The 25023-nt window shown below is 50.4% G+C and overlaps 7 protein-coding genes across 7 annotated transcripts; 6 read left to right on the plus strand and 1 right to left on the minus strand.

The window, feature by feature from the left end:
* Positions 1-1753: 1753 nt before the first annotated feature.
* On the plus strand, positions 1754-8999 carry ASPGLDRAFT_123064 (CCR4-NOT core subunit CDC39; the record flags this gene model as incomplete). Its single annotated transcript, XM_022540374.1, has 4 exons — positions 1754-2494; positions 2556-2880; positions 2983-8873; positions 8934-8999. 4 exons carry the CDS (start codon positions 1754-1756, stop codon positions 8997-8999), a joined length of 7023 nt encoding a protein of 2340 aa, XP_022402399.1.
* Positions 9000-9596: 597 nt separating this feature from the next.
* Positions 9597-10977, plus strand: ASPGLDRAFT_45705 (seipin; the record flags this gene model as incomplete). Its single annotated transcript, XM_022546309.1, has 4 exons — positions 9597-9662; positions 9720-9904; positions 9978-10424; positions 10491-10977. The coding sequence occupies 4 exons, from the start codon at positions 9600-9602 to the stop codon at positions 10900-10902; spliced, it is 1107 nt and encodes a 368-aa protein (XP_022402400.1). The 3' UTR covers positions 10903-10977.
* Positions 10973-13907, plus strand: ASPGLDRAFT_45707 (putative acid phosphatase). Its single transcript, XM_022546310.1, has 4 exons — positions 10973-11145; positions 11221-12131; positions 12196-12255; positions 12467-13907. The coding sequence occupies exons 1-4, from the start codon at positions 11134-11136 to the stop codon at positions 13767-13769; spliced, it is 2286 nt and encodes a 761-aa protein (XP_022402401.1). The 5' UTR covers positions 10973-11133; the 3' UTR covers positions 13770-13907.
* A 186-nt stretch (positions 13908-14093) lies between these two features.
* ASPGLDRAFT_57056 (uncharacterized protein) lies at positions 14094-17757 on the plus strand (the record flags this gene model as incomplete). Its single annotated transcript, XM_022548228.1, has 6 exons — positions 14094-14294; positions 14360-14428; positions 14496-14912; positions 14968-15109; positions 15217-16648; positions 16705-17757. The coding sequence occupies 6 exons, from the start codon at positions 14094-14096 to the stop codon at positions 17471-17473; spliced, it is 3030 nt and encodes a 1009-aa protein (XP_022402402.1). The 3' UTR covers positions 17474-17757.
* pex14 (putative peroxisomal membrane anchor protein (Pex14)) lies at positions 17712-20709 on the minus strand (the record flags this gene model as incomplete). Its single annotated transcript, XM_022548923.1, has 7 exons — positions 17712-18154; positions 18232-18527; positions 18597-18975; positions 19396-20083; positions 20139-20223; positions 20295-20539; positions 20680-20709. The coding sequence occupies 7 exons, from the start codon at positions 20707-20709 to the stop codon at positions 17712-17714; spliced, it is 2166 nt and encodes a 721-aa protein (XP_022402403.1).
* A 295-nt stretch (positions 20710-21004) lies between these two features.
* ASPGLDRAFT_1383798 (kinetochore-associated Ndc80 complex subunit NDC80) lies at positions 21005-23830 on the plus strand. Its single transcript, XM_022541604.1, has 3 exons — positions 21005-21264; positions 21361-22347; positions 22399-23830. Exons 1-3 carry the CDS (start codon positions 21220-21222, stop codon positions 23518-23520), a joined length of 2154 nt encoding a protein of 717 aa, XP_022402404.1. The 5' UTR covers positions 21005-21219; the 3' UTR covers positions 23521-23830.
* Positions 23831-24110: 280 nt separating this feature from the next.
* ASPGLDRAFT_57060 (uncharacterized protein) lies at positions 24111-24817 on the plus strand. The gene is made up of 2 exons (XM_022548229.1): positions 24111-24372; positions 24436-24817. Exons 1-2 carry the CDS (start codon positions 24145-24147, stop codon positions 24658-24660), a joined length of 453 nt encoding a protein of 150 aa, XP_022402405.1. The 5' UTR covers positions 24111-24144; the 3' UTR covers positions 24661-24817.
* Positions 24818-25023: the final 206 nt, after the last annotated feature.

Consider the following 25023-nt stretch of genomic DNA (forward strand, 5'->3'; position numbering starts at 1 on the left):
CAATACGAAGTATTTCGTGTCGGTGCGAGTAGCCATCTTCAATTTTGATACATTTTCACGCCGTGATTGGAGGTTCCAAGTGTCATCGATTGTGCGAAGTATGTGTTGATCTGGCCCAAGGCTAGGTTATTTGTACTACCAGTACGACCAGCGATATCAAACTATCAATGAGAGAAAAGCTGTCTTCACCTTAGGTCTTTAATCAAGAAACTGGAGAACCCAAAGGATTGTCATTGACTAGACATTTATTAGAGCAAACCCACTTGGGCCAGGCCCCATTCTTGTAGGCAGTTATGAAAACGATTTAGCCTCTGACAGCTAACTGTAGATTTTCGGTAGCCACGAAGCTCCAGAGACGAGACGCAGCGAGGTACAATCTTACGTTGACAAGGCTAGCAATAACCAAATAAGTACGGACAGCAAATTTGGAAAACATGGGAAATTCACAAGCGCAAGACCCCCCTCTCATGGAAATAATTCCTTGGGCTCTAAGGACTTGATATTATTTTCAACTTAGTAGAGCCAGTTACAGATAGAGCCTCCGATCTGATCAAAGAAGTAGAATTTCTCACCAGTCTTGACGAGCGTCAGACCACCTCCCTTTATTATAGATATGATAGGCATTATTGCCGCAGGAAGGTCAAAATCCGTTAGGACACAAAACCGCATAGTTAGTGGACTTATACATGTACATAACGCGCACGTGCGGCTACTAAATACCCGCACGTCACATGACCGCGGCATAAAGTCTTAACTCCGCTGATGGCCGGAGACAGGACATCAGCGATTAGTACCGTGAATACAGAGTACTACGCATATACCTCTCATAAAACTCACTGCGCTATCTATAGACCTTTCCCTCACAAAATTCTCCATCAGAATCGTAGCGGAACTGCCTGGGTCACTGCCTGGGTCATCGAGGGACCAATTGTTGCCAAGTTCTTATCGGATTCATAGTCCAGCAATCAGCCTGTTCTATCTCCATCTAGTGGACACAGAGTCAAGCTTACCAGCTCTTCCCGTAGAGAGGGATCTGTGACAGCTGGATGGATGACGGATTGGCCTTGCTTGTTATCCTCTATGTTGGTCATTGTTAGGGAACTGAGTAGAACGTAGTAAGCAGACTGAGGAGAGAAGGAAGAAGAGCAAGATATTCTTATTACGATAAGTCATAGAGCTTCGTATATCACATTATTACCAGGGTTTGGAGCGATCTATGAAGATTGCCGAATATGGAAAGATCAAGATGCCCACCCGATGACTCAAAAGTTACATAAGCAGATACCCGATTGTCAGGAACAACACGTGACGCATCCAGCAGCAAGAAGACATGGCAGAATGACACAAGAGCAGAGAAACAAAGGATTAAGTGTACCTACAATATCAACAATACATAAGTGTCCTCTTGACTACTGTTCCCTTGGTGGACTACGCTGTCTAGTATCGTGCCCTAGCCTGACGCTGCCACTTTCCGCCTTCCCAAACAGGCTAGCTCAGAAGCTCAGAGCCTCTCCACCTCCCATCCATCCTCGACTTCACTCTTCTTGGACCTCCCGTCGAGAAACTTGTGTGCCACGAAGCAACTTCCTTTCCCACGGTCACCATCACCGTCTTCTACTCAACCCTTTCGGAATTTCTTTGCAAATTCACTTCACTTTATCTTCGGCTAGATCAGATTCCCCCACTATCGCTACGAAATCATAAAAAATTGTTTCGTTCGTCCTCCCCCAAGTCAAATGATCGCGTTTCCTAGATGACCTTCCCTCCCCCTCCCCCTTCCTCCCAATCGTCGATTGCTTCTGGCACCGATAAGTCTTCTTCGACCAGGCCTACCCGGGCACAGCAATCTGCTTGGGGCCCGTCGTCCGCGTCTCAGTCCAACCTCCGCCGTGGGTTGACCCCCCTCGCAACCTCCAACCTCACCTCGTCATCGATCCCCTCTTCCACCTCCCGCGGGCTTCCTCAGTCGAGCAGTCCGGGTCCTGGTGCTTCAACTTCCTCTCCCTTGACTTCTTCCTTTTCCGCCGTGCTGAGTTCCACAAGGGGTCTTTCTGGTGGTCGTAACGCGCCCTCGCCAGCCTCCACGTCGTCGCCTTTTGCCGCCTTCCAGTCTGGCTCGCAGCAGCAACTCCAACAGCAACACCAGCAACCAGGACAGGCAGTGTCCTCTCCCAAATTCAGAGCCCACACCCCTTCAGGGTCACATTTGGCTTCCACGGCAGGCTCTATCCTAGGCGGTGGAGGCATCGGGGGAGGCGGAGGTGGCACCAGTTCTTCCAGAGGCGCTGTCTTCTCTCCGTTATCTACAACAGTGAATTCGCCTACGGGATTCCCCTCTGACAAGCCGGGCTCGTCAGCCGCCGGAGCTGCAGCTCACGCAAGCCAGTCGTCGTTGACTAAAATATCCATTGCACAAGTCTTCCTCCTTTTAGATTCCATTACAGAAAAGGAGGGCAAAGAGAAGTGGGAGACCAAAGCTGCTCAAATCCACAAAGTAAGTTACTATCATTGATCAGCTTCATGGGCCTCCCAATGTAGCTAATGTGTGATGGTAGCTTGTCGAGTCCAACGGAATGGAGGTCTTTTCCAAGTACTTTCGGCGCCTTCTCACGGGCAATGCTCCCCAAATATTTCCTGGAGTAAACAAGTCCGTCGAGAATGCAGGGAATTATCCACTCCTATTTCAGGAGATGCAGAAGGTGTCCCAGGACATAGAACAAGCCCAGAAGATCGCAGAGACGATCGATACCTCCGAGGGTGATATTTTCCGTGATTTCGATCTTTCCACATTTCTGGATCACTTCAAGCTTGACCCGCTCTCAAAAGTGGCACTTGCACTGGCCTTTAAGACAGCCAATAAGTCGGACCTCCGTGCTAAAGGTATATATCTCTCGGACTTTACTGAACACATTTTCTCCTCCCTTTTTTGCTTTCTTTGATTTTTCTTCATGACTGACAATGGGGGGGTTCTCTTTGAATTAGCCGATGCCATCCTTTCAAACTCCGTGACGCCGTTTCTACAGACCCTGGCGACTCCTTCCGAATTGACCAAAGACCACACAACTTCATTCATTGGCATGACGATCGAGCGTTTCATACTGTATCCGCCGCGAAATTTCACCGACGATGTGAAGGCCAAGCTTGTATATGCAGCAAACTTGCGTTATCAGAAATTGGCCATGGACATGCCTTTCGAAATTTCGTCTTCCCTCCAAATGTTCAACTTCATCAACCCTCGGTACAATCTGGTCAGGCAGCTTCATTCTAAGGGCCCGAAGGCAACCTCGACTCCGGATGCCGTGAGTGAAGTTGTCAATATTTCTGGTCCCGATTGCTGGAACGAGGAGCACATTGCTAGTGCACTTCTTTTTATGGTCCTTTCACAGTATTGGCGGCAATTCTCCCTCGAGACTTACCTTTCAGCTGTCCAATCACATTACGGCGAACAACAGATTAACTGGCCGCTCGTGCTCCGGTATTTTGATCGCGAAGGCCTAAGGGTGGATCCCAACCAATTTGCCAAACTTTACGCTCCTCTTTCAGCCTTGGCCCCAGATAATTCGAGCTTAGATGTTCAGAAATTGTGGGGCGGAGATTGGGAACACCGTGATACGCAGATGTCCTTTTTGAGAGCGTTCATTGCTTCTCGAACCGATGTTTCGCAGATTCCGAGCCTCCGAGCCACCTTCCCAGCTGACTTCTTTGCTGACGGTCCGGAACTCGTCCGCCTTCAGGGTGAGCGTGCAGCCAAGTCGCCTCTCCGATCTTTGGACGCCATGAAAGCCATGTTCGACCTGGTTCTGTTTTCTCAAGCATCCTGGGCTGCTGCTGAGAGCCAAATTCTCATCAAAACCCTCGTTCAATACGACCTTCCGGTTTTCCTATGCTCTGCATTGGCTCTCCCACAACCTTGGACAGCTGTCCAACAGAGTTTCGTCTTGCGGACGCTCATCGTATTCATCTTGAAGCAAGAAGAGGGCCATCAACTTGCTCTCCATGGTGCGTGGCGCCAGGACCGTCAATGGGTCGCTGAGCAACTCTTCGCCACTTTTACACAAGATCCGACTTCAACCGCTGCTATTTACGAGCATGCCATGGAGTATGGCTGGTTAGACTACCTCCTCGGCTATACCAATGGACTTGCTATGGATCTCGCTTGCTACGCTCATCGCAAAGGCCCGTTTGACCTCGCTCAGTGGGTCCGAAACGCCGCCCAAAAAGGGCCTATGGACATGGGTAGCTTGTTGTCAAAGTTCTTGAGGATCAAGGCCGAAGATGAACTCCACGTCCAGAGGAAAGAACAGCCTGCCCCGCAAATGGTCAGCCTTTCTGTTAAGACCGTCTATGCCCTGTTGTCGGTGCTCGAGGAGTTTGTTGGTGACCGGGAGAACCTCACCCCGGTGCAACGTATCTGCATTCAGACCTATCCCAGACTGATCAACTATGGCGAAGGCTTCGATGACATCATTGATATCAATGGCGAGAATGGAAACTCATTGCCCGAGGCTGTCGACAAGCAGATGCAAGAACTTTTCGGCAAGATGTACCACGAAGAGCTCTCATTACGAGAGATGCTGGAATTGATGAGACGATACAAGTCCTCCAAGGAACCTGCTGAACAGGATTTGTTTGCTTGCATGGTACACGGGCTGATCGACGAGTACCACTGCTACCACGAATACCCCCTAGAGGCCTTGACCAAGACGGCGGTTATGTTTGGCGGTATCATCAATTTCCGACTCGTGGATGGCATCACACTCAAGGTTGGATTGGGTATGATTCTGGAAGCTGTGCGAGAACACGATTTGCACGACCCGATGTACAAATTTGGTGTCGAGGCCATCGAGCAATTGATTAATCGGCTTTCTGAGTGGGCGGGTTTCTGCCATCTGCTTCTGCAGATCCCAAGTTTACACGGCACTCCAATCTCTCAGACGGCGGAGGAGGTTCTACGCGAACAGGGAGCACAGGCTCGCGATTCCGAAGTGGATGTCCTGGTCAACGGCAATATGGAGGAGCCCGCAGGTACCGATGGAGTTCCCCGCAAATTCCGTTCTGTCAATGTTGGTTCTCTACTTCGGCCGGAAATTTATCAGGATCCGGATGAAACGGTCCAGGATAAAATACTTTTCGTCTTGAACAACGTGTCAGACAACAATTTGGAAGACAAGCTACAGGACCTTACCAAAGTGTTGCGCGACCAGCACCACCAATGGTTCGCCGCGTATTTGGTAGAAGAGCGTGCCAAGCTGCAGCCAAATTTCCAGCAGCTGTATCTTGATCTTCTTGAACGCCTTGACAGCAAGATACTCTGGGCGGAGGTTCTGCGGGAGACATATGTCAGCGCCAGCAAGATTCTTAATTCGGAGGCGACCTTGAATTCGTCTACCGATCGTGGCCATCTGAAAAATCTCGGCGCGTGGCTGGGTTCTCTTACCATTGCCAAGGACAAACCCGTTAAACATAAAGACGTCTATTTCAAGGGTCTTCTGTTGGAGGGTTACGACAGTCAGCGCCTCACAATCGTCATTCCGTTCACCTGCAAGACACTGGTCCAGGCCACAAAGTCCACGGTTTTCAAGCCTCCGAACCCTTGGCTGATGGATATTCTCGCCTTGCTCCTGGAGCTATACCACTTCGCCGAGTTGAAACTGAACCTCAAGTTTGAGATTGAGGTGCTGTGCAAGGATCTTGATCTCGACCATAAAACAATTGAGCCCTCTGTTATCATACGAGACCGTTCCGCCCACTTCGAAGATGCCCTGTCGACGGCGAATATCCCTGATGGCCTTGAAGCGTTCGAAGATATGGCACTTAGCGGTATCGGCCAGGGTGTCAGAAACGAAAGACTTTCGCCTGCTGCGATCATGTCCTCTCTACCCAGCTTGGACAAGATCCTTGTTCTGCCGTCTTCGGCGAGCAGCATGGTGGATCCAAATGTTCTTCGGCAGATCGTTCACAGCGCTGTGGAGCGCGCTATAGCGGAAATAATCACACCAGTGGTAGAGCGCTCGGTTACCATTGCTTCTATCTCCACAGTTCAGCTCGTCTCGAAGGACTTCGCAATTGAGCCGGATGAGGATAAGATGCGCCATGCGGCAGGCATTATGGTGAGACAACTCGCCGGAAGCTTAGCCCTCGTGACCTGCAAGGAGCCCCTAAAGGTCAGCATGACAAACTATATCCGGATGATCCAGCAAGAGTACTCGGATCAACCAATGCCGGAAGGTTTGATCCTGATGTGCGTCAATGATAATCTCGATGCTGCTTGTGGGATTGTCGAGAAGGCAGCAGAGGAGAAAGCTCTCCCTGAGATCGAAAAGGTCATTGAACCTCAAATGGAGGCGCGCCGGCGTCATCGTGTCACCCGGCCGAATGAGCCATTCATCGACCCGTCTATGAACCGTTGGGGTCTTTTTATTCCTGAACCTTATCGACAAGCCCCTGGAGGGTTGAACAAGGAACAGCTGGCCATTTACGAAGAATTCGCACGCCAGTCTCGCGGTCCGGGAGCAGCCCATGTTCAAAACGTCTCTTCCGATTCCGGTCGGCAACTCCCTGATGTTCTTCAGGAATCTTACCCAGCAATTCCGAACCTGTCTACCCCGGCAGAACAGCCTGCTGTTCCTCATAGGACCCCACAGGCGCAGCAAGAGGCTCGACTGCAGCAGCCTGGACTTGTTGGCGCGCAGCCACAGTTGAACGGGTTCCTCGAGGCTCAGAGCCCACGGGACAAGGTCGAAAGCATCGTTTCCGACCTTCAACAAGTTGCCCGCAATTCTTCTGAGGAGCATGTGAAAGACTTGGGCCGTGACAGTCCTGTTCTACAGGAGTACAACCAAGCACTGCGCACCATACTGTCTACGCCCAATGGGGATGAGTTGGCTAGATTGACATCGCTCAAAATCTGTGCGACCTTATACTCTCAAACCCAAGGGACGCTCGAAATTGAGGTTCTGGTGCACCTCCTCGCCAAATTATGCGACATGTCATCTATTGTCGCACGTTACACTTGGGCAGTACTTTCAGACATTGATGACGAGCACATGTTCAACGTGCCAGTCACAGTTGCGCTCATTGACGCCGGGCTTCTTGACATCCGTCGCGTCGACATGATCATCACGAAGATGGTCCTTCAAAAGAATGTCGGCGCTTTGGAGCTTCTTGGCAACCTAATGGACCGTGTTCTATTCAGCGAGGAGCCCTCTGCCTTGAGATCAGATTTCTCAGGTAGCCTTGAGGCCATGAGCCAGTGGCTGGTGGAGGATGTTAACATCGTGCCGGCCAACGATATTATTCGCAAGTTGCGCGAGTCTGGAATTCCCGAAACAGTCAATGTGTTCCTCAGCGACACGGCAAGGTCGAAACGGGATCAAATGGAATACATTTTCACCGAATGGATTGGAATCTACAAGGCTCCTGGTGCTACCGACCGTACCTATTTCTCTTTCCTCAGAGACATGCACCAGAGACAAGTCATGAACAACCAGGAAGACTCTGCCTTGTTCTTCCGGCTTAGTATTGACATTTCGGTCGCCATGTTTGAGCACGAGTCTCAGAACCCTGGTGGAAGCTTGGATGAAGCATTCCTTTACATCGATGCCCTTGCTAAGCTGGTCATCTTGCTGGTTAAATTCCAGGGCGAAGGTACGGGAGCTGTGAAGGCTAACAAATCCGTGTACTTCAACTCGATCTTGTCGCTTCTTGTGCTGGTCTTGAACCACCACCAAGTCATGAGGGGCGAGGCCTTCAACCAACGTGTCTTCTTCAGACTGTTCTCCAGCATACTGTGTGAATATTCCATCAACGGTCTTCAGTACATCGACCAGCATCTGGACATGATGTTTGCTTTTGCCAACAAATTTCTGTCTCTCCAACCGAAATACTGCCCCGCCTTTGTTTATGGATGGCTCTCTCTTGTTTCCCACAGATTCTTCATGTCCGGCATGTTGAACATGCCCGAACGAGCAGGCTGGGGACCATACTGCGAACTTATGCAAGGTCTGCTCTCTTACATTGGCGAGCAGCTCAAGCCCGCCAACATTTCCTACGTTGCCAAGGACCTGTACAAGGGCGTGCTTCGCATCCTGTTGATACTGCACCATGACTTCCCCGAATTTGTGGCGGAGAACCACTTTCAATTCTGCAATGTCATCCCCGCACACTGCGCACAACTTCGGAACCTTGTTCTCAGTGCTTATCCGTCGTCGTTCCACAAACTTCCAGACCCATTCAGGGAGGGCCTGAAGGTTGAGCGCTTGGAAGAAATGCGGGAAGCCCCGAAGATCGCGGGTGATGTTGCCGCTCCTTTGCAGCGGGCCAACATCAAGAATGCCGTTGACAGTGCTCTTCAGAGCAGCAGTGTGTCCGAGTCATCCATTCTGCAAATTTGCGAAGCCATCTATAACCCCACGGCTAAGGAGACTGGTCTTTTCTATGGTCCGATCAATGTCAACGTTGTTTTGGTGAATGCACTGGTACTCTACATCGGCCAAGCTGCAATCTCCACCAACTCCTCCAAGGGCAATACCCGTGCAGCTTTCGACAACACCATCCATTCGGCACTCTTGGAGAAGCTCGCAAAGGCGCTACGACCCGAGGCCCGTTATTACCTGCTGAGCGCGATGGCGAATCAACTCCGTTACCCCAACAGCCACACCTACTATTTCAGCTTCGCCATTCTTCGCCTCTTCGGTGCGGACAACTCGGATCAGGATGAATCCGACATCCGTCAACAGATCATTCGGGTTCTTTTGGAAAGACTCATTGTTCACCGCCCTCACCCTTGGGGTTTGATCATTACTTTGCAGGAGCTGCTCCAGAACCGGGGATACTCGTTCTTCCAGCTTCCTTTCATCCAGGCTGCGCCTGAGGTAAGTGCTTAACCAGCTAATCGATGTTATGCTACTTTTGTGCTAATGCAACGTTCGCAGATTGGTCGCCTGTTCGATGCTCTCCTGCAGCACATTCAACAACAAAGCCCCAGAGCTCTGGCCTAAGTGGCTGGACTGGGAGCTCCCGTATCCCTTTACCATTGTTTCTAAATATCACGAAGCGATTGATCATGCCTCGATGTATTGCATTTAACAGAGATGATGTTTTATTTTCTTTTCTTTCTGCTATTATCTCGCGGTTTTTATGATTTCGACGCATGACATGGGGGTGCCATTTTTAGTGCTTTTCCGGCGCGGTGGTGGAAGTTTCATTTTATTCGTTTATTTGTAATAGCAACTATTCTTGTGTTTTCCGGATGGGTTTTGAAGGGATTTGCATATACGGGCATGCTAGCATGGCCAAACTACATGGAGCAAGTCATGTTTTTGTGTTTCTACTATACTTTTTTCTTTTTTTCTTTATTTTACTTTCTTGTTGGATGTCGTTTTCTGAACATTGCCACTGCAGTGATTGTAATGATAGAGTATAAAAGCATGGGTAGCTGATGTTTTGAATTGCATTACTACTCTATATTTCTTGTTGTCCAGCATCATATGTAGAAAGTGCCTCGGTGACGTCGGCGGGGAGTCCTCGACTCGTTCGGTCTTCGTTCTCCTTCCACGACTCCTACACAGCTACTGTGTACATACATAGTATACATCATAATGTCGGATTATGCGACCGATGATGAGATTGATAAAGAGAATTCGTCTTCATGGGGAGCAATGGTATCGTTATTCGTGCTCACCTATCGCTCTAGAGCAGAGGAGCTGACAAGCCACCAGGACGCGTTGATATCGCGCTTGCGGCCCCTGGCCTCGAAGAAGTTCCAAAAGGCCTACATGGGCATTTTTCTCTTTATCACGACCGCATTGTTTATGATCGGGGTGTCAACGGTTGCTTACTTCATCTTTTACTACAAATTCATTCCGCAGGTTGAGCTGCAACGCCCGGTGCATTTGCAATTTGGGTAGGTTGGAGATTGCAAGACCGAGATCCTATACCCGGAATGAATATGCTGATGTCTTCTTCTTGATTGATAGTGATGGACCACCTTGGGGAACCGCACCCTTGGGGACCGAATTGGCGACCCTCCAACCGTACGATGTGACCGTCCAACTCGAAATGCCGCGCACTCCGTCCAACCTCGCCGCAGGGAACTTCATGCTGGATTTGACCCTCTTCTCCCACCGTTCGATCCCAGCCAAGAACGCGTCCCGGGAGCTGATTGCACGGTCGCGTCGCCCTGCTATCATGACATACGCCTCGCCCATCGTGGACACGGCCAGCAAACTCACATACCTGCCATTATACCTGACGGGCTGGCGTCGGGAAGCGGAGACCTTGGAAGTGCAGATGATGGAGCAGATTGAATTCCCGCGGGGGTGGCGCAACTTGCCCGAAAACCTACGGGTCGAGATTCATAGCGACGAGAAGATGCAGGTATACAACGCGAAGGTGGAATTTCGGGCGATTTTTACTGGCTTACGGTAAGGACCATACTGGCGTGTTTATGTGTCCGTCAATGACTGGCCATGCTGACCAATGGATAATAGGTGGTTCGTGTACAATTGGAAAATCACCTCGTTTTTCATCTTCAGCTTCGTGTTCTGGAGCATCTCCATGATGTCGACCAGCGTTGTCTGGCTTGTGCTGGCTTACATGTTCAGCGCGGATCATGAGACACGGGAGACAGAGCGCGGCGGTACTCCGATCAAGGAGGAATCGGACGACGAATCTGCTGATCCCGCGGGATTTCCCTCATCCCGCCACGACCAGCCACCGGATGAGAGCGAGACAGAAGACGACTCGGAGGTGGACGTGAAACAGGAGCCTTCACCTACTACGAGTGAGGCTGGGGATGACAATGCGACGGAGCATGTCGGTACTGGAACTGGTCTTGAGAGTGCTGAAGCCCGGGGCGTACAGAGACGTCGTAATCATTTGTTCAAGGAGGAAGATTCGTAGTATGGCGTGTCAATCCTTTTTCATTTGTTTTATATAGAGCATGATACCCAATGCATTGCAAATTAATACCCTGCATTTCTATTATCGATAACCGGCGCGGGGAGCCCATTCATCCGCCGTGAGTACGTGGGAGAGAAAAAAGGCGGGGAGAAGATCAACAATTCTTCCAAGTTCCTCAACAGCAACTTTACCCCCTGACGACTCTCAGAGTTCTTGCAACTACCGTCCCCAATGCATATCCTGGTGAGTATACGAGTTGATTCGCGATGTGTATAACAAGAGATAGAAGGACTCACCATGCGATCTTTTGACTTATAGGTTACCAACGACGACGGACCGCCGTCGAATCAGTCGTCGCCCTACATCCATTCCCTTATCCACACGCTGCAGAACGCCGGACATATTGTATCAGTGGTTCTTCCGCATCAACAGCGATCATGGATCGGTAAAGCCCATATTGTCGGTGCCTCCGTGGTGCCAACCTACTTCCGCCCCGGCACTCTCCATGAAGACGATGGGACGGTCCATCACCTGCCACGGGGGTGCGATCCTGCTGAAGACGACGACGAAGGCGAAGGCGACGAATGGGTTTTGATCAACTCGACACCGGCAAGTTGCGTCCAAGTCGGCCTTTACCACTACTTCCAAGACCGGGGTCCGATAGATCTGATCATTTCCGGTCCCAACTACGGCCGGAATACCACCGCTTTATTCGCACTGTCGAGTGGTACTATCGGTGCTGCGATGGAGGGCGCTGTCTGTGGGAAACGATCAATCGCATTGTCTTACGCTTTCAGTTCGCGCAACCACGACCCCATCGTTATCGCAGAAGCGTCGCGCCATTCGGCCAAACTTATCGAATACCTGATGAACAACTGGGCGGATAACGTTGACTTGTACAGCATTAACGTCCCGCTGGAGCCTGGTGTCAGTCAATGCAAGACTGTATATACGGAGATGCTTGACAACCGGTGGTCGTCGGGTAGCTGTTTCACGGCCGTGGATCCTTTGGTGGCGGATCAGGACCCCGACACGCAGGAGACAAGACTGCGCGAACAAGGCGAGAAGGCCGGAACAGTACCTGCTGTGCGTGCTCCGGTGGCTGGGAAGAGACCGAAACTTCAGCACAAGCATTTCCAATGGACTCCAAATTTCAGTGATGTGTTCAGGAGCGTGGAAGAGAGCGGTCCGGGGAATGACGGCCGTGCTATTAAAGAGGGGATGACGAGGTTTGTTTCCATACGCCCCCTTCTTGAGAGCGCATGTACAGTTGCTAACTGGTTCGAACCATAGTGTTACACCTCTGAAGGCAAACTTTATGCATACACCCAATATCCAAGGGGAGATCAAGCTGTGAGTGGTACATACTGGCAAGCGAAGTTGAGTTTTATGTTACGACCCTTTGTGAATTAAGCGTTTCTATATAAGAGCTAGATGATTCAAGAAATGTTTTACGCTCCCCTCTGCTCATTTATTTATTTATTTATTTTTTTTTTGCTCTTTGATAGTTACGTTCTTTTGGATTTTGGAAAGGGATATAATTCTGATAGTGGATACTGTGTAGACCGGACCATGGATCTTCCCCTGCCCTACACTGCGTCGTCGACTGCGACGATGGCTACGTCCAGGACTTGATGGCACAAGCACTACAACGCCGTCTGGGAAGTACTGCTTGCCGGTCTATTTCTTCTTTATCGGAGCTGCCAAAGCGAAGTCAGCCCGTCTTTCAATACCGGGAATACGAACGCCTCGACTTTGAACATGTCATGATGCACACGTCCTCGTCGCTCGCCAACGCATACATCATCCGAAAAGCGCTTATTCGCAAGCATTACTTGTCAAACACGGTGTCCAGCTGGGTTTCGAAGCACCCGAACAGTCTCCTACGAAACCACTTCAAATTTGGCTTTGACTTTGAGTTGGACTATGCTGAGTTCCTCGATGATGCATTGTTGGAGGCTTACGAGCTGCGTGACAGCTTGGAGAAGAATGAAGAGAGACCCGACTCTGAAAAGGAATGGTGGATTCTTAAGCCCGGAATGAGTGATCGCGGACAGGGAATCCGCCTGTTCAACAGCGAGGATCAATTACGTGAGATTTTCGAGGGGTGGGAGGTCGATGAATCTGACATCGAGAGTGATTCTGGATCTACGCCTGAACAGCCTGAAGATGAGGAGGAAGGAAAGTCTGGAGACCAAGGTGTGGTCACCTCTCAACTACGCCATTTCATCGCCCAGCCTTACATCGATCCTCCGCTCCTCCTACCATCCTCCTCTAACCGCAAGTTCCACATCCGCACATACGTCCTCGCCGTGGGCGCCCTGAAAGTCTACGTCTTTAAGGAAATGCTGGCCCTATTCGCCGCCAAATCATACTCTCCCCCATGGGAGGCCGAGGACGAAGTGATCGATCTCGCCCGGCACCTGAGCAACACCTGTTTCCAGGAAGGAGGCAGCGCCAACGAAGGAAGCGTGCGACGATTCTGGAAGCTCGAGTCTGAGGTCTTTGGACTCAGCGCGGACTGGAAAGAGAAGGTCTTTGACCAGATCTGTGGCGTTACGGGCGAAGTCTTCGAAGCTGCAGCTAGAGGCATGATGGTTCACTTCCAGACTCTCCCCAACGCTTTCGAGTTATTCGGAGTCGACTTTATGGTCGATGAGACTGGAACTGTTTGGTTGTTGGAATTGAACGCGTATCCGGATTTTGCGCAGACTGGCGAGGAGCTCAAGGAAGCTGTCGTCGGGCGTTTGTTCGAGGAGACGGTGGATGTTGCTGTGAAGCCGTTCTTTGGGTTGGGAGAGGAGTCTGCGAATGGGAGCGAGCATATGAAGCTGGTGGCTAATCTGGACCTGGGAAGGAATTTTTAGCATCATAAAAAAAGTATTGATTTGTTCTTGTTTAGTATATAATAGATAGACTTCAAAAGTTCTGGTTTTCCCTCTCTGAGGTGGTTCTTTCCCTTTCGGGCTATTTAGTCGTGCTTTCTCTTTTTAGCAGTGCAGCGGACTTCCTCTCTTCTTTCCATTCATCCCATCTCTTTTTCTCTCTTCTTTCTCTATACTCACATACGCATCGCTTTTCTGTCCACGTACATCCCTTATCGGTTTCTTGTTACTTGCATTGAACAGAGCAGCGCATACTGGGCGTATCGATTGCACTCAACGGACTCGTCTGCCAACATGATGGCAAAAATGATCGACTTCAGCTCAACAAAGTCACCAGCTCTTCGAGCAGTCGATGTCATTCATGGCTTCGTCCCCCTCGTCGCTGGTCTCTTCTACCTGGTTTCTGCAGCCATACTGGCTTTCCGCAGGGACAGACAGGAAGAGGTCAGACGAAGACCGTCTCGAGCTGCTGTCTTGTGGCCGGTTTTTGCCATTCTTGTCGCATATGTAAGTTGGATTGGCATGCTTGGAATGGGGTTGACACTGGAGACTAATATATTGGTCTTTTACAGGTATTCGAGACCGCCGTGCTATTCTACCTGACCTATCCGGGCAGGGCTATGGGGTCGTTGGACGAGATCGTGAGAATGATATCCTCTTGGAATGTTGTCTAAGGCTTTGATACTAATTGGTTCTCCCTGTCCCCAGATGTACTCCTTTAGTTCATCGTTCTCTTGGTTCATATTGCTTCTCGACTTCAATTGGTTTTACAAGTCACAGGCTTTATGGTACCCTCTTGGAGGGTGTTCAGCGATCTACCTAGTTGCAGAGGCCCTTCTGCTTGCGTTTCGTTCGCCCTCAGTGATACCAGTGACCATCCTCAACGTCGTTCGAATATTCCGCTTGGTAACACTTATATTACTCGTCGGCATCGTGGCCATATCACAAGCAATTCCTACCCGTTGCAGGCCTGTTGACGAAGAACGGGTGCCTTTGCTCCGAGACGATCGAACTCGCAACCCAGATGATGCCTACCCCTACGGTACAATTTCTCGGAGTCCTGTTCGTCATCCTCAGGGAAGAGACGATCAGGGTGGCTTGGAATATTTTACTCGCCGGATCACGGTATGTGCTATCCAATTACACGGCCTTGAAAAGAAGAAAGCTGACAGTTGACAAGTTTCTCGCGCCGTTCTTTTGGCCCAGTAGCCGACCATATCTCCGTTATTTCGGGATTTGGCTATGCTTACTGATTGATCGTGTCCTCCTTGTGCTCGTCCCTTTGCAGCTGGGCAAAGTAACGGATGCACTGACTCGTAGCGGTACGTTCATCTGAAGAGGCACCTAAGGGACTGTATCCTGAGGGACACGGCCTTCTTATTTGTTTCAATATTTTCTCTATTCGACTCCATTCTGACTTGTTGAACAGGAACATTCTCTAATGGGGATATTATCATGACTATCTTCATTTGTGTCTTGAAGTTCAGCAAAAGTTCTGCCGTTGCGCAGAAGTATCTGTGGATGGCCATCGAGAATCACTCGTACTCCGTGCTTAGCAAGGCTGCCTTTGACAAGGCTACGACACTGGCATGTGATCTTAACAGGAAGAGAAGCCTGGAGAGACTTTGGGGATCCGTCAATCGTGGACTATCCGCCCGATATGTCTTCCGTGCTATTTTTTCCCACATCATCCCGACAGCGATCGATCTTCTGGTGGGCATATGCGTGCTGTACTATATATACGGCGCCTATATGGCGCTGGTCCTTGCGACAGTGGTGGCTCTTTCTATCTGGTCATCCAGAGAGATACATCGCAAGTTACAGGGCAAACAGAGGCGCTTTATTAATGACATGGACAGAGAGCAACATATTCTCCGAGATTGGACGTCGAGTTGGCAGACCGCGCTATATTCTAACCGCATCCCGTATGACGAAACACGATACTCTTTAGCCGTCAGGGACCATTTGAATTCATCATCCAGGCTCTCATTATGGTTTTGCTTTGATTCGGCGTTGCAGTCGGCCATCGCCGTACCAGGGCTTATGGGAGGTGGTGTGCTGGCGGCTTTCCAAGTTAGCTGGGGAGTCAAATCGCTCGGCAGTTTTATTATGCTGCTGATGTACTTGACGCGTCTGAGTCTGCATCTTCAGATCTTTGTGAGAGGGGTCCGTGACGTCCTCTTAGGCCTTGCAGATATTGATGATCTGCTCAAACTGTTCGGTAGGGCTTCGAATGCTCCCAACCATGTTGCAGCAGCTCCATTACGTTGCGACCAAGGTGTCATCGAATTCGATGACGTCCATTTTGCATATATGGGGCAAAAGAGAGCGCTAAAAGGGGTCAGTTTTCAGGTCCAAGCCGGCCAGACGGTGGCTCTCGCGGGGGCGACTGGAAGTGGCAAGTCGACTGCCCTAGGTCTCCTTTTGCGCTTGTACGATCCACTTCAAGGAAATATCAGAATCGGTGGACAAGATGTTCGCCATGCCTCGCTGGAGAGTCTGCGTTCGAGTATTGGTATTGTGCCACAAGATCCAGTTCTATTCCACGATACGATCATGAACAATGTCATGTATGGGAATGTTTTTGCTACTGAGGGACAGGTGTATGATGCGTGCAAAGCTGTGGCCCTTCACGACAGATTTGTGTCGCTTGGGGATGGTTATCATACCATAATCGGAGACGACGGTGTAAAATTGTCTGGCGGAGAGCTTCAGCGACTCGCGATTGCACGAGTGATGGTCCAAAACCCCAAGATTATCCTCTTGGATGGCGCGACAAGTAGTGTGGATAGCAGTACGGAAGCCCTGATCCAGAGAAACTTCAAGCGACTGTGGAGAGGGAAGACAATACTCATCACTTCGTATGGCTGACTCCTACTGAATATTCACCCCCTTCAATACTAACACTTCATCGCAGACATCGTCTTTCGACGGTCTCTAAAGCAGACAATGTTATCGTCCTTCGTCATGGCCGCGTTGTCGAACAAGGTTCTCACAGCTCATTATTGAGAACAAACGGCTACTATCGTCGTCTTTTGTCGCGGAAGATAAAAGAAAAACTGCCCCCGGTCATGATCGAAAGTGCAGGCCCAGAGCAAGGGCAAAGAGCAACAGAAGAATCCGCAAAAGGAAAAGTGGCTACTCAAGAAATGGGCGACCTCATAGAGATGGATGACTCTCGATCTGTAACAGTGACTGGGCCAATCCTCACAGTGTCCAAGATGCGCCGCATGAGATCCTACAAGACGCCCGGGTCACCTGACACAAAAGAAAAAACTAGGGACGTCAATAACGAACTTTGGAGAAAGAGCCCTCTGAAGCCGGATGCGCCGGAGTTCGTTCCTCTTTCACAGCGAGCAGCCCTGAAAAAAAGCGCAGACGATTCCGACGCAGAAAATTGTTTGGCTGATACAGAAAACATGCGAGAAACTTCTGGTATGACTATTGGAAACGACAGTTCGACAGGCTATTCCGTGGAGAATGGGAAGGGCTCGAAGCGAACGCGTCGTGACGGCAGTAGACAGGCTTCCTCGGTCTTGCGGCAATCAAGCAACGAAGTGGTTTTTGCATACCCAAAGAAGGCACGAAAGAAGATGGGGTCAAAGAGGTGGCCTATTCTTCGCAGGGAGCGTACCGAAAGCGAACCTATTGGTATAGGACTAATGGCCGAGACTTATGAGCAGTAAGTGTCGTGTATTGGATGGATTGAAAGCCAGAGAATCGGTAATTACGGAATACCTATTATGCTTCTTATTGTATTTTAGCAGTGTATATTAAATGAAATTCAGTGACTTATCCAACAGATATCCGTTGAGATTGATCTTCTGTCAACTTAGCTGTGTTCTATACTGGCAACATAGGGGGTTTGACTTAATGAATGCAAAGGAACCATAGACCATCGAGATGAGATATCTTCTGAGTTGATCAACCGAACCTCTGTTTTGCCAGGGTTTTGAGCCAGCCGATGGTTTCTTCCTCCTTTTGTCGATACTGCTGGACTCTTTCTTCTCGCTCTGCAGCGCGCGCCCGCATAATCTCTTCTCTCCTAATCTCGCGTTCATTTTTCTTTCGCTGCATTTTTTCCTGTTCCTTCTTCATTTCCGTCAAATCATTCTCGCCCGAACCCATCAGCATCTCCTCAGGAGCAGCCTCCCCAGGCGAACCACCCCGACGGCCATCAGAAAACGCGCGATTCGAAGCAGATGCTTCTTGGCGTTTTTGCATGCGGCGTTCATGCGTGCCTGGTTCGGCTCTTGGGGCGACTTCGTCTTCTACCTGGCGCATTTCGGATTTGTGCGAGTGTACTTCGGCGCGGTGTTGTTTTCGGGCATCATGGCGGGCTTCGATGGCGTCTTCGATTGCGGATTCTGGGAAGGGTATGTTAGCATGGGGAAGTTTGACAGAGGGAAAAAAAAAAAAAAAAAAAAAAAAAAGAAGACCCTACCTTTCCGGAAGTCCAAATCTTGCATGTTAGGAATTGTTGGACCAGAGGACGGACCACCGGGTTTGGTAATCTGTAGTCCTGATGGGAGATTCGGACCGTAGTCCTCTTCATCATCCTCCTCGTCGTCATCATCAACCTCGTCCATCCTATCCTTTCCAGTACCAGCCCCTTCGTAATCAGGAGATGCACGTTTCCCAGCAGACGATGCCGGGGGACGATGGCTTTCTGATGCACCTTCACGGGCTTTGTCCAGGGTACTCGGATCGTACCATCCTCGGGCAAGTTCTCCACGGTTCCTGATATATCAGCCTCTTTCTTCCCTTCAAACATATATCCTGCGACAGATAAAGGTAATAAATGCTCACCATTTCCGCACAAAGCTCTTCCACCGCCCCTTAACCTCCTCTTCATCCATATCGTCTATCCACTTCCCCTTCTGGATATCAAGGTACATTGCGAACATGGGCTCGTATGCGGAGAGGTCATGTCTTGAGAGTCCGCGGGTGTTGAAGGGGAGGAGTATCTGTTCGCTCGGTGGCTTTGGTGTTGTTGCTGTCGCTGGACGGTGATCGCGACGTTCGCGACGGTCGTGGTCACGCTCCCGGTCATCGCGAGTGCTGCGATGATGGCGATCGCGATGGTGACGATCGTGTCTATGGCGACGGTGGTGACGGTGGTTTCGGTCTGGGGAGCGAGAGCGGGAGCGCGATTGCGTGTGGGTGTCTCGGTTTCGGTGACGGTAGTCTCGGGGACGGGCGTGGGGGTCCATTGGGTGCAGATTTGGATGCGAGTTCTTTTTGTTGTTTGTTGTATTGTAGCTTTTTGGTTGGTGATGGATTGACGTCGATGACGCCAAGCTCCTTGCTGATAGGGCGGACGGAGGCCGGAGTAACTAACCCGCGGTATCCGAGGTATCTTTGACTTTGAAGGGCCTAGAGGTACAAAGTTGATTGACTTTCGAGGAACATGAGTATTGATGGAATTATTATCATGACTCAATTGCATACATGCTTCGCCTTGTAAATACACTGAGAATGGAACAAATTACGCCAACGAAAAAGAAAAGATTATATGAGATATACAAAGCCTTCTAGCTAGCCGGAGCACTCTGTTCTTGCTGCGGCTGCTGCTCAGCGGTGTTGGTGGCGTTGCTGGCAGTGTTACCTTCTTCAGTGGCGCCAGGGTTAGATGGCTTCGACCGATTCGCTGCCGCCATCTGCCAGGCGGGAATAGAAGCAGACCTCCCAAGTTGCGAAAGAGGGCTAGGGCTCTTAGCAGCCGGTGGTTGCTGTGGCTGCTGCGGCTGCTGCGGCTGCTGCGATTCAGGTACACTGGTAGCGGGAGCTGTCGCGCCGTTGGTGGTAGGGGGAGGAGTGGTTGGTTGTTCCTCCGCTGGGCGAGGAGATGCAACAGGCAGGTTAGTGCCTACTGTTCTTCCAGCAACTGGAGAGCTAGCACCGCCGGCACCACCACCAATGCGGTTGCCCAGCAGCACCTTCAGACTCTTCAGTTCTGTGCCAAGCTCCTTCAACCGCTGCTCGTTGCCTTCGCGCGCGCCCTGAAGCGCCTTGGGAATGGCATCCTTCAGAGTCTTGACCTCGTCGTTGATCCGGCGGGTTTCGTCGTCCCTCCGACGCGATGCGCTCTTCAAGTCTCCAACCAAACTCTCAACATCCCTCAGTGTAGTATCCAAGCGCTCTGTGCGTGTTTCTTCAGCGGACTTGAGCGCCGCAGTATCCGTCGAGAGTTGCTCGATCAGGGTAAAGGCGCGGGCAAACTCTTCATCGACATTCTTTTTATCCTGCTCAAGCTGTGGAGGCGTAGGTGGTGCAACAAGAGGACTGACATATCGCTAAAATAAACAAGTTAGTATGATGCCAAGCACATGTGAGATAGGTCGAAAATACCTTGGCGACAGTATATAGACCGTACCCTACACCGCCCATTACTGTGGCCATAATAAACCAATCACGCCAGTCTCTCTTCGGGGGCCTAACAAGAAACACAATGTTAGCACCCAGGGTCCCGATTCGCGACTCGGACGAGAGTATAAATAAACGCACTCTGGCGGTGGAGGCTGCCATTGATACGGAGGATAGCCATATCCTTGTGTAGGAGGAGGGGGCCGGTAGACGGCTTGTTGTGGAGTATGTCCTTGCGATGAAGACGTTGTTGTTACAGCTGATGCTGCTGCGGACGGGTCTTGACCTGCCTGAGAAAGCGCGAGATCAACTTCCTCCTGCGTCAAGTTCTTCGACTGAAGGAATGCGACTCTTTTCTCGATCGGCGAGGAAGCTACCGACGGATCCTGGAGGACTGTATAGAGGTCAGAATCACGTTATTGCAAGACCGTGGATAGTGCAAACAATCAACATACATGTGACCTAGCCGGATATGTCTGTCAGTGCCAATAGTTCAAGCGGTGAATGTAAGAGAAGGGGAACTTACAGCAGAGGAAATGAGCTCCTCACGAGCCATGATGGTAAGATATCCTCCTTACTTCTTGGAGGAAGAATGAGTTATTTGAGGGAAAAGGGGGGAGAGAGAGAGAGAGAGAGAGAGAGAGAGAGAGAGAAAGATAACACGAGAGGCGACGGAGACGGAGACGGACGAGTCGCTGTCGGCGACGGCTGGCTGGCGATTGGACCTCGGAACTTGCGTTGCGGTCACGTTACGGTACTATTGCCGTATCGGTACAGCTTCCCCAGAGTCATGTGATAAAGATCACCTGATTTAAATCACGTGGGATACAGGCTACCGCCTGCCGTTCTCGGTCTGTTTACATCTCCGACTTCACTTTGTTTTCTTTGATTTTTCTCGCCCAAACGGACGCCAGACCCCGCGCTGCTTTAGGAGTGCCTGTTGTTGGAAAGCAGGATATACGGCTCAGTCGTCGCCCTTTTGCGACATTGTTTTACAACCTTTTTGCGTCCTTTTTTGACTCTTTGGTTATCTCACAAAGGCCGCCGTTGCGGCTTCCTTGTCACCATGTCGCAGGACACCGGGCTGTTTAGCATCAAGCGGCCCCGCGAGGTATCCGATCCCCTCATTCACCTCCCCCTTACGGCTTAAAGCTTGCAAAAATTATGATTCAATATCAACGTCAACTAACACTTATCAATGATGCAGACTCTGGGGAGCGTCCAGAATTATTCAGCGCTCCCTCAACCCTCGTCGGCCCTGAAGCGCACCAGTTCCATTGGCGGATTCAACGCTCCCTTCACCTCCCAGCATACGCGCATGTCGTTGGTGAATTCTGCCAGTCGACCATCGCAACCTAACTTTACACGTTCCTCGTCAGGGGGGGCATTTGGTGCCGATGCCGGTCTTTCCTCCGTTAGGCGATCCGTGTCGAGTAACATGTTCCATGGCCCCAGTGTCGGACGTCCCAGCTTTGCCCCAGGGCAACCTATGTCGTCATCGGCTTCTCAAAGTCTACAGCGGAGGAGCAGCGTCTTTTCGCGACCGTCTACGGGCGGTCCGATGGGTCACCAGTCGTTCTTTACTCAGACTCCTTCGGTGGCCGGTGTGCCAAGGGACCCGCGACCGATTAGAGACAGATCTTTCCAGGCACGCATTGGGCAGGAGCTTTTGGAATACTTGACCCAAAACAATTTTGAATTGGAGATGAAGCACTCGTTGGGACAAAACACGCTCCGTTCGCCGACTCAGAAAGATTTCAACTACATTTTCCAATGGCTGTACCATCGGGTTGATCCCGGATATAGGTTTATGAAGAGTATGGACGCGGAGGTGCCACCGATTTTAAAACAACTGCGGTATCCTTATGAAAAGGGCATCACAAAATCACAGATTACCGCTGTTGGTGGTCAGAACTGGCCGACATTTTTGGCGATGTTGCATTGGCTGATGCAGTTGGCGCAAATGATGGACAGGTTCATTCTGGGCGATTATGATGAAGCTTGTGCGGAGGCTGGTGTGGACGTTTCTGGGGACCGCATAATCTTCCGCTTTTTGACAGGCGCTTACCATGACTGGTTACAGGGCGGGGAGGAAGAGGACGATGAAACCGCCGGGCAAAGACTGGTTCCTCATGTAGAATCCATGTCCGAAGAATTCGAGAGGGGCAACGAGAAGTATGTTCAAGAAATGCAGGCATTGGAAACGGAAAACCGATCTCTACGCGATCAAATTGAGGAGATGGAGAAGAGCGCGCCGGATATGGCCAAGTTGGACAAGCATTTCCGAATTTTGGAGGACGACAAGAGAAAGTTCGAGGACTACATTCAGAACGTGCAGGGAAAGATCGAGAAATATGAGACGCGTATCAATTTTCTTGACGAGGAAGTGAAAAAGACCGACACGGAGCTGCAGGCGGCAGAAGAGGAGCGTATTGGTCTCCAAGCCAGTGTTGACCGGCAAGGTATCACCACCCAGGATATTGACCGGATGAATACGGAACGGGAGCGGCTCCAGAGGAGTCTTGATGATACGATGGTCCGGCTGGAAGAAGGAAATGCGCGGATCATGGAAAAGGAAGCCGAAGCCAGTCAAAAGCTTGAGGATCTGGAGGAAATTGTCAAGGCCTACAATACTCTTGGCTACCAGACAAGCTTGATTCCCTCGTCCGCCGTAAACGCAAAGGGAGTTGAGTTTGAACTCAGTCTCAATGTCAATGAGAACAGTTTCTCTGCGTCTCAAATCGGCGGCGGAAACCGGATATCGACCGAAGGCGATCGACTGCTGGCAGACCCGTTCACCGGCTACCACCCGGCACACTTGCTGAACCTGGACCTCCGGGGAATCATCCGTAGCAACCTGCAGAACCTGCGTAAGGAGATCAACGAACGCCGCAAGAATGCCATCGATGATGATATGGAGCGACGGAACCTGCTGGACAACATCAAGGAGGCCATGGATGAGAAGCGCAGCGAGGTCGAGGCTCTTGAACACAGGCGACGCGCCGCCGAAGAGGAATTCGAACGCACCAAGGAGATTACAACCACACAGAAGCTCGCATCGGATGCGCAAATTGAGAAGATGGAGAAGGAGCTGGCCAAGATGCGGGCCACATTGAGCGAAAGTGTGCAATTGATGGAACAGCGCGAGATGAACACCAACATCGAGTACGAACAACTAACGCTGCGAGCCAATGCCCTCCGAGAGGAACTGCACACGAATGTGGAGAGCATGTTGAACGACGTCATCCGATTCAAGGTTCATGTCCAGAAGGGTCTGGAAGACTACGAGAGTTTCGTGGTCGACGAAGTGGAACAAGAACTTGGCGGAGACCTACAACCAGCCGATGAGATGGACTTTGACGAGTGAATGCGACTGATACGACGATATTTTTGCCTTCTGTTTGGTATTCCCGGTCTTTTCACGAATCACGATCCGTTCCAGTTCTGCTATTTTCCTGCATTGGTTGTATAGAGGTGCTCTCTAGGCGGGTTTCCTATGGTGCGAAGGAGCATGGGTGTTTTCGGCTACTACTTCCTGGTCTTTGGTCTCTTCCGGTTGATATTCTCTCTGGCGCTCTGGTCAATATTGGATTTGTATTTGATAATTGATACCATTTGAACTTTCACTGTTAATAAACTGTTTGCACGATTTGTCTTCTGCATCCCTGGATATCTCTTCCATGGTTCCGCGCTATTGCCACCCTCATGTTCGTCCACGCAAATCGATCGACAGAAGAATTGCTCCTAATGGTCTGGACTCAGGGTTGACCCAGCAGTTTGCCTCTGGGTTGTCAAATTAGACGCTTTCTAACCGGCTATCTCGACCACGCAAGCTCAAGCTTATGTCAGGGACACTCCGATCTCGTATCTTTGACTTCCCCTTGGGGAAATTCAGGCTGTAAATCTTGCCTCGGTGGATAGAGTGCTCTTGTTCTGGACCAATATTCGAAACAACTCATGGTTAATGCAAGCTCGTGGCGTACGCGTGTAGATGGCCCTATGGTCGATATATAGCAGTCCGTCCCTCAAGCTCGAGGGATCATTGTCTTTTCATCCACAGATCTATTCTACAAAAACTACCTTGATCACTCCCCTTGCATTCTCCCACCAGTCCTTTTCGAATCGCATCACCATGAAGACTTTCGCTGTTCTAGGAGCCGCTGCTCTTTGCCTCGTCCCTTCCGTCACTGCTGAGAGTAGTTCTTCGTCTGCCCCGAAGGTAAGATTGCTCCAGCAATGTATGAAGGAAAGGAAATAGCATAGTTAGCTAACATCATCGCAGCCCTCGGGCACCTCTACTCCTTCCTGCTTGCCTCGTGCCTCCATGACTGGCGGGCCTTCGCTTAGTGCTTCGCTTAGTGCTTCGCTTAGTGCTTCACTTAGTGCTTCGTCTAGTCTTCCTCTCTGCAGCGAGACACCTTCGAGCTCGGCCAAAGGTGGCCCAACTCCTCCGGCCAAAGGATCCGAGCGTATCCATGCCCGTCAGATTAAGCCGGTTGATGTCTAAATGAAGTGAAGGATAAGGATGGATGGTTGTTGGTTAGACTGCTGGATCGGTAAATAGTGTGCTGGTCCATGCTATGTTATGTTTCTTTGATAGATCCTGTTGTTTTAATGGACAATACTTTTTGAATACCAAAGAAAATCAAGCATCGAATTCCCAGATAGATCCGGTTAGACTCTTGATATACAATTCCATTGTCTTCATTGTGATTGGCTAGACCTAGATGACTAAGCAAAACTTTTGGTCGCGGAAAGCGATGAAATCTTTTGGAACTCCGACGACCAGTTCACCAACGCAACAGCAAGGCCATTGTCATTCTGTGCAGTCCGAGAGCTATGCGGTGCCGATGAATAATGGGATATGCGC

This window comes from Aspergillus glaucus (assembly GCF_001890805.1).
Source record: "Aspergillus glaucus CBS 516.65 unplaced genomic scaffold ASPGLscaffold_7, whole genome shotgun sequence".
Classification (NCBI taxonomy): domain Eukaryota; kingdom Fungi; phylum Ascomycota; class Eurotiomycetes; order Eurotiales; family Aspergillaceae; genus Aspergillus; species Aspergillus glaucus.

Bases quoted from the DNA above. Each gene is read 5' to 3' on its own strand.
- ASPGLDRAFT_57060 (XM_022548229.1), top strand. From the start codon at position 24,145: ATGGCCCTATGGTCGATATATAGCAGTCCGTCCCTCAAGCTCGAGGGA. The intron at 24,373-24,435 runs GTAAGATTGCTC...ACATCATCGCAG, and splicing joins GTTCTTCGTCTGCCCCGAAG to CCCTCGGGCACCTCTACTCC.
- ASPGLDRAFT_1383798 (XM_022541604.1), top strand. From the start codon at position 21,220: ATGTCGCAGGACACCGGGCTGTTTAGCATCAAGCGGCCCCGCGAG. The intron at 21,265-21,360 runs GTATCCGATCCC...TCAATGATGCAG, and splicing joins GCATCAAGCGGCCCCGCGAG to ACTCTGGGGAGCGTCCAGAA. The intron at 22,348-22,398 runs GCATTGGAAACG...GAGGAGATGGAG, and splicing joins AGTATGTTCAAGAAATGCAG to AAGAGCGCGCCGGATATGGC.
- ASPGLDRAFT_45707 (XM_022546310.1), top strand. The intron at 12,132-12,195 runs GTTTGTTTCCAT...TTCGAACCATAG, and splicing joins ATTAAAGAGGGGATGACGAG to TGTTACACCTCTGAAGGCAA. The intron at 12,256-12,466 runs GTGAGTGGTACA...GATACTGTGTAG, and splicing joins ATCCAAGGGGAGATCAAGCT to ACCGGACCATGGATCTTCCC.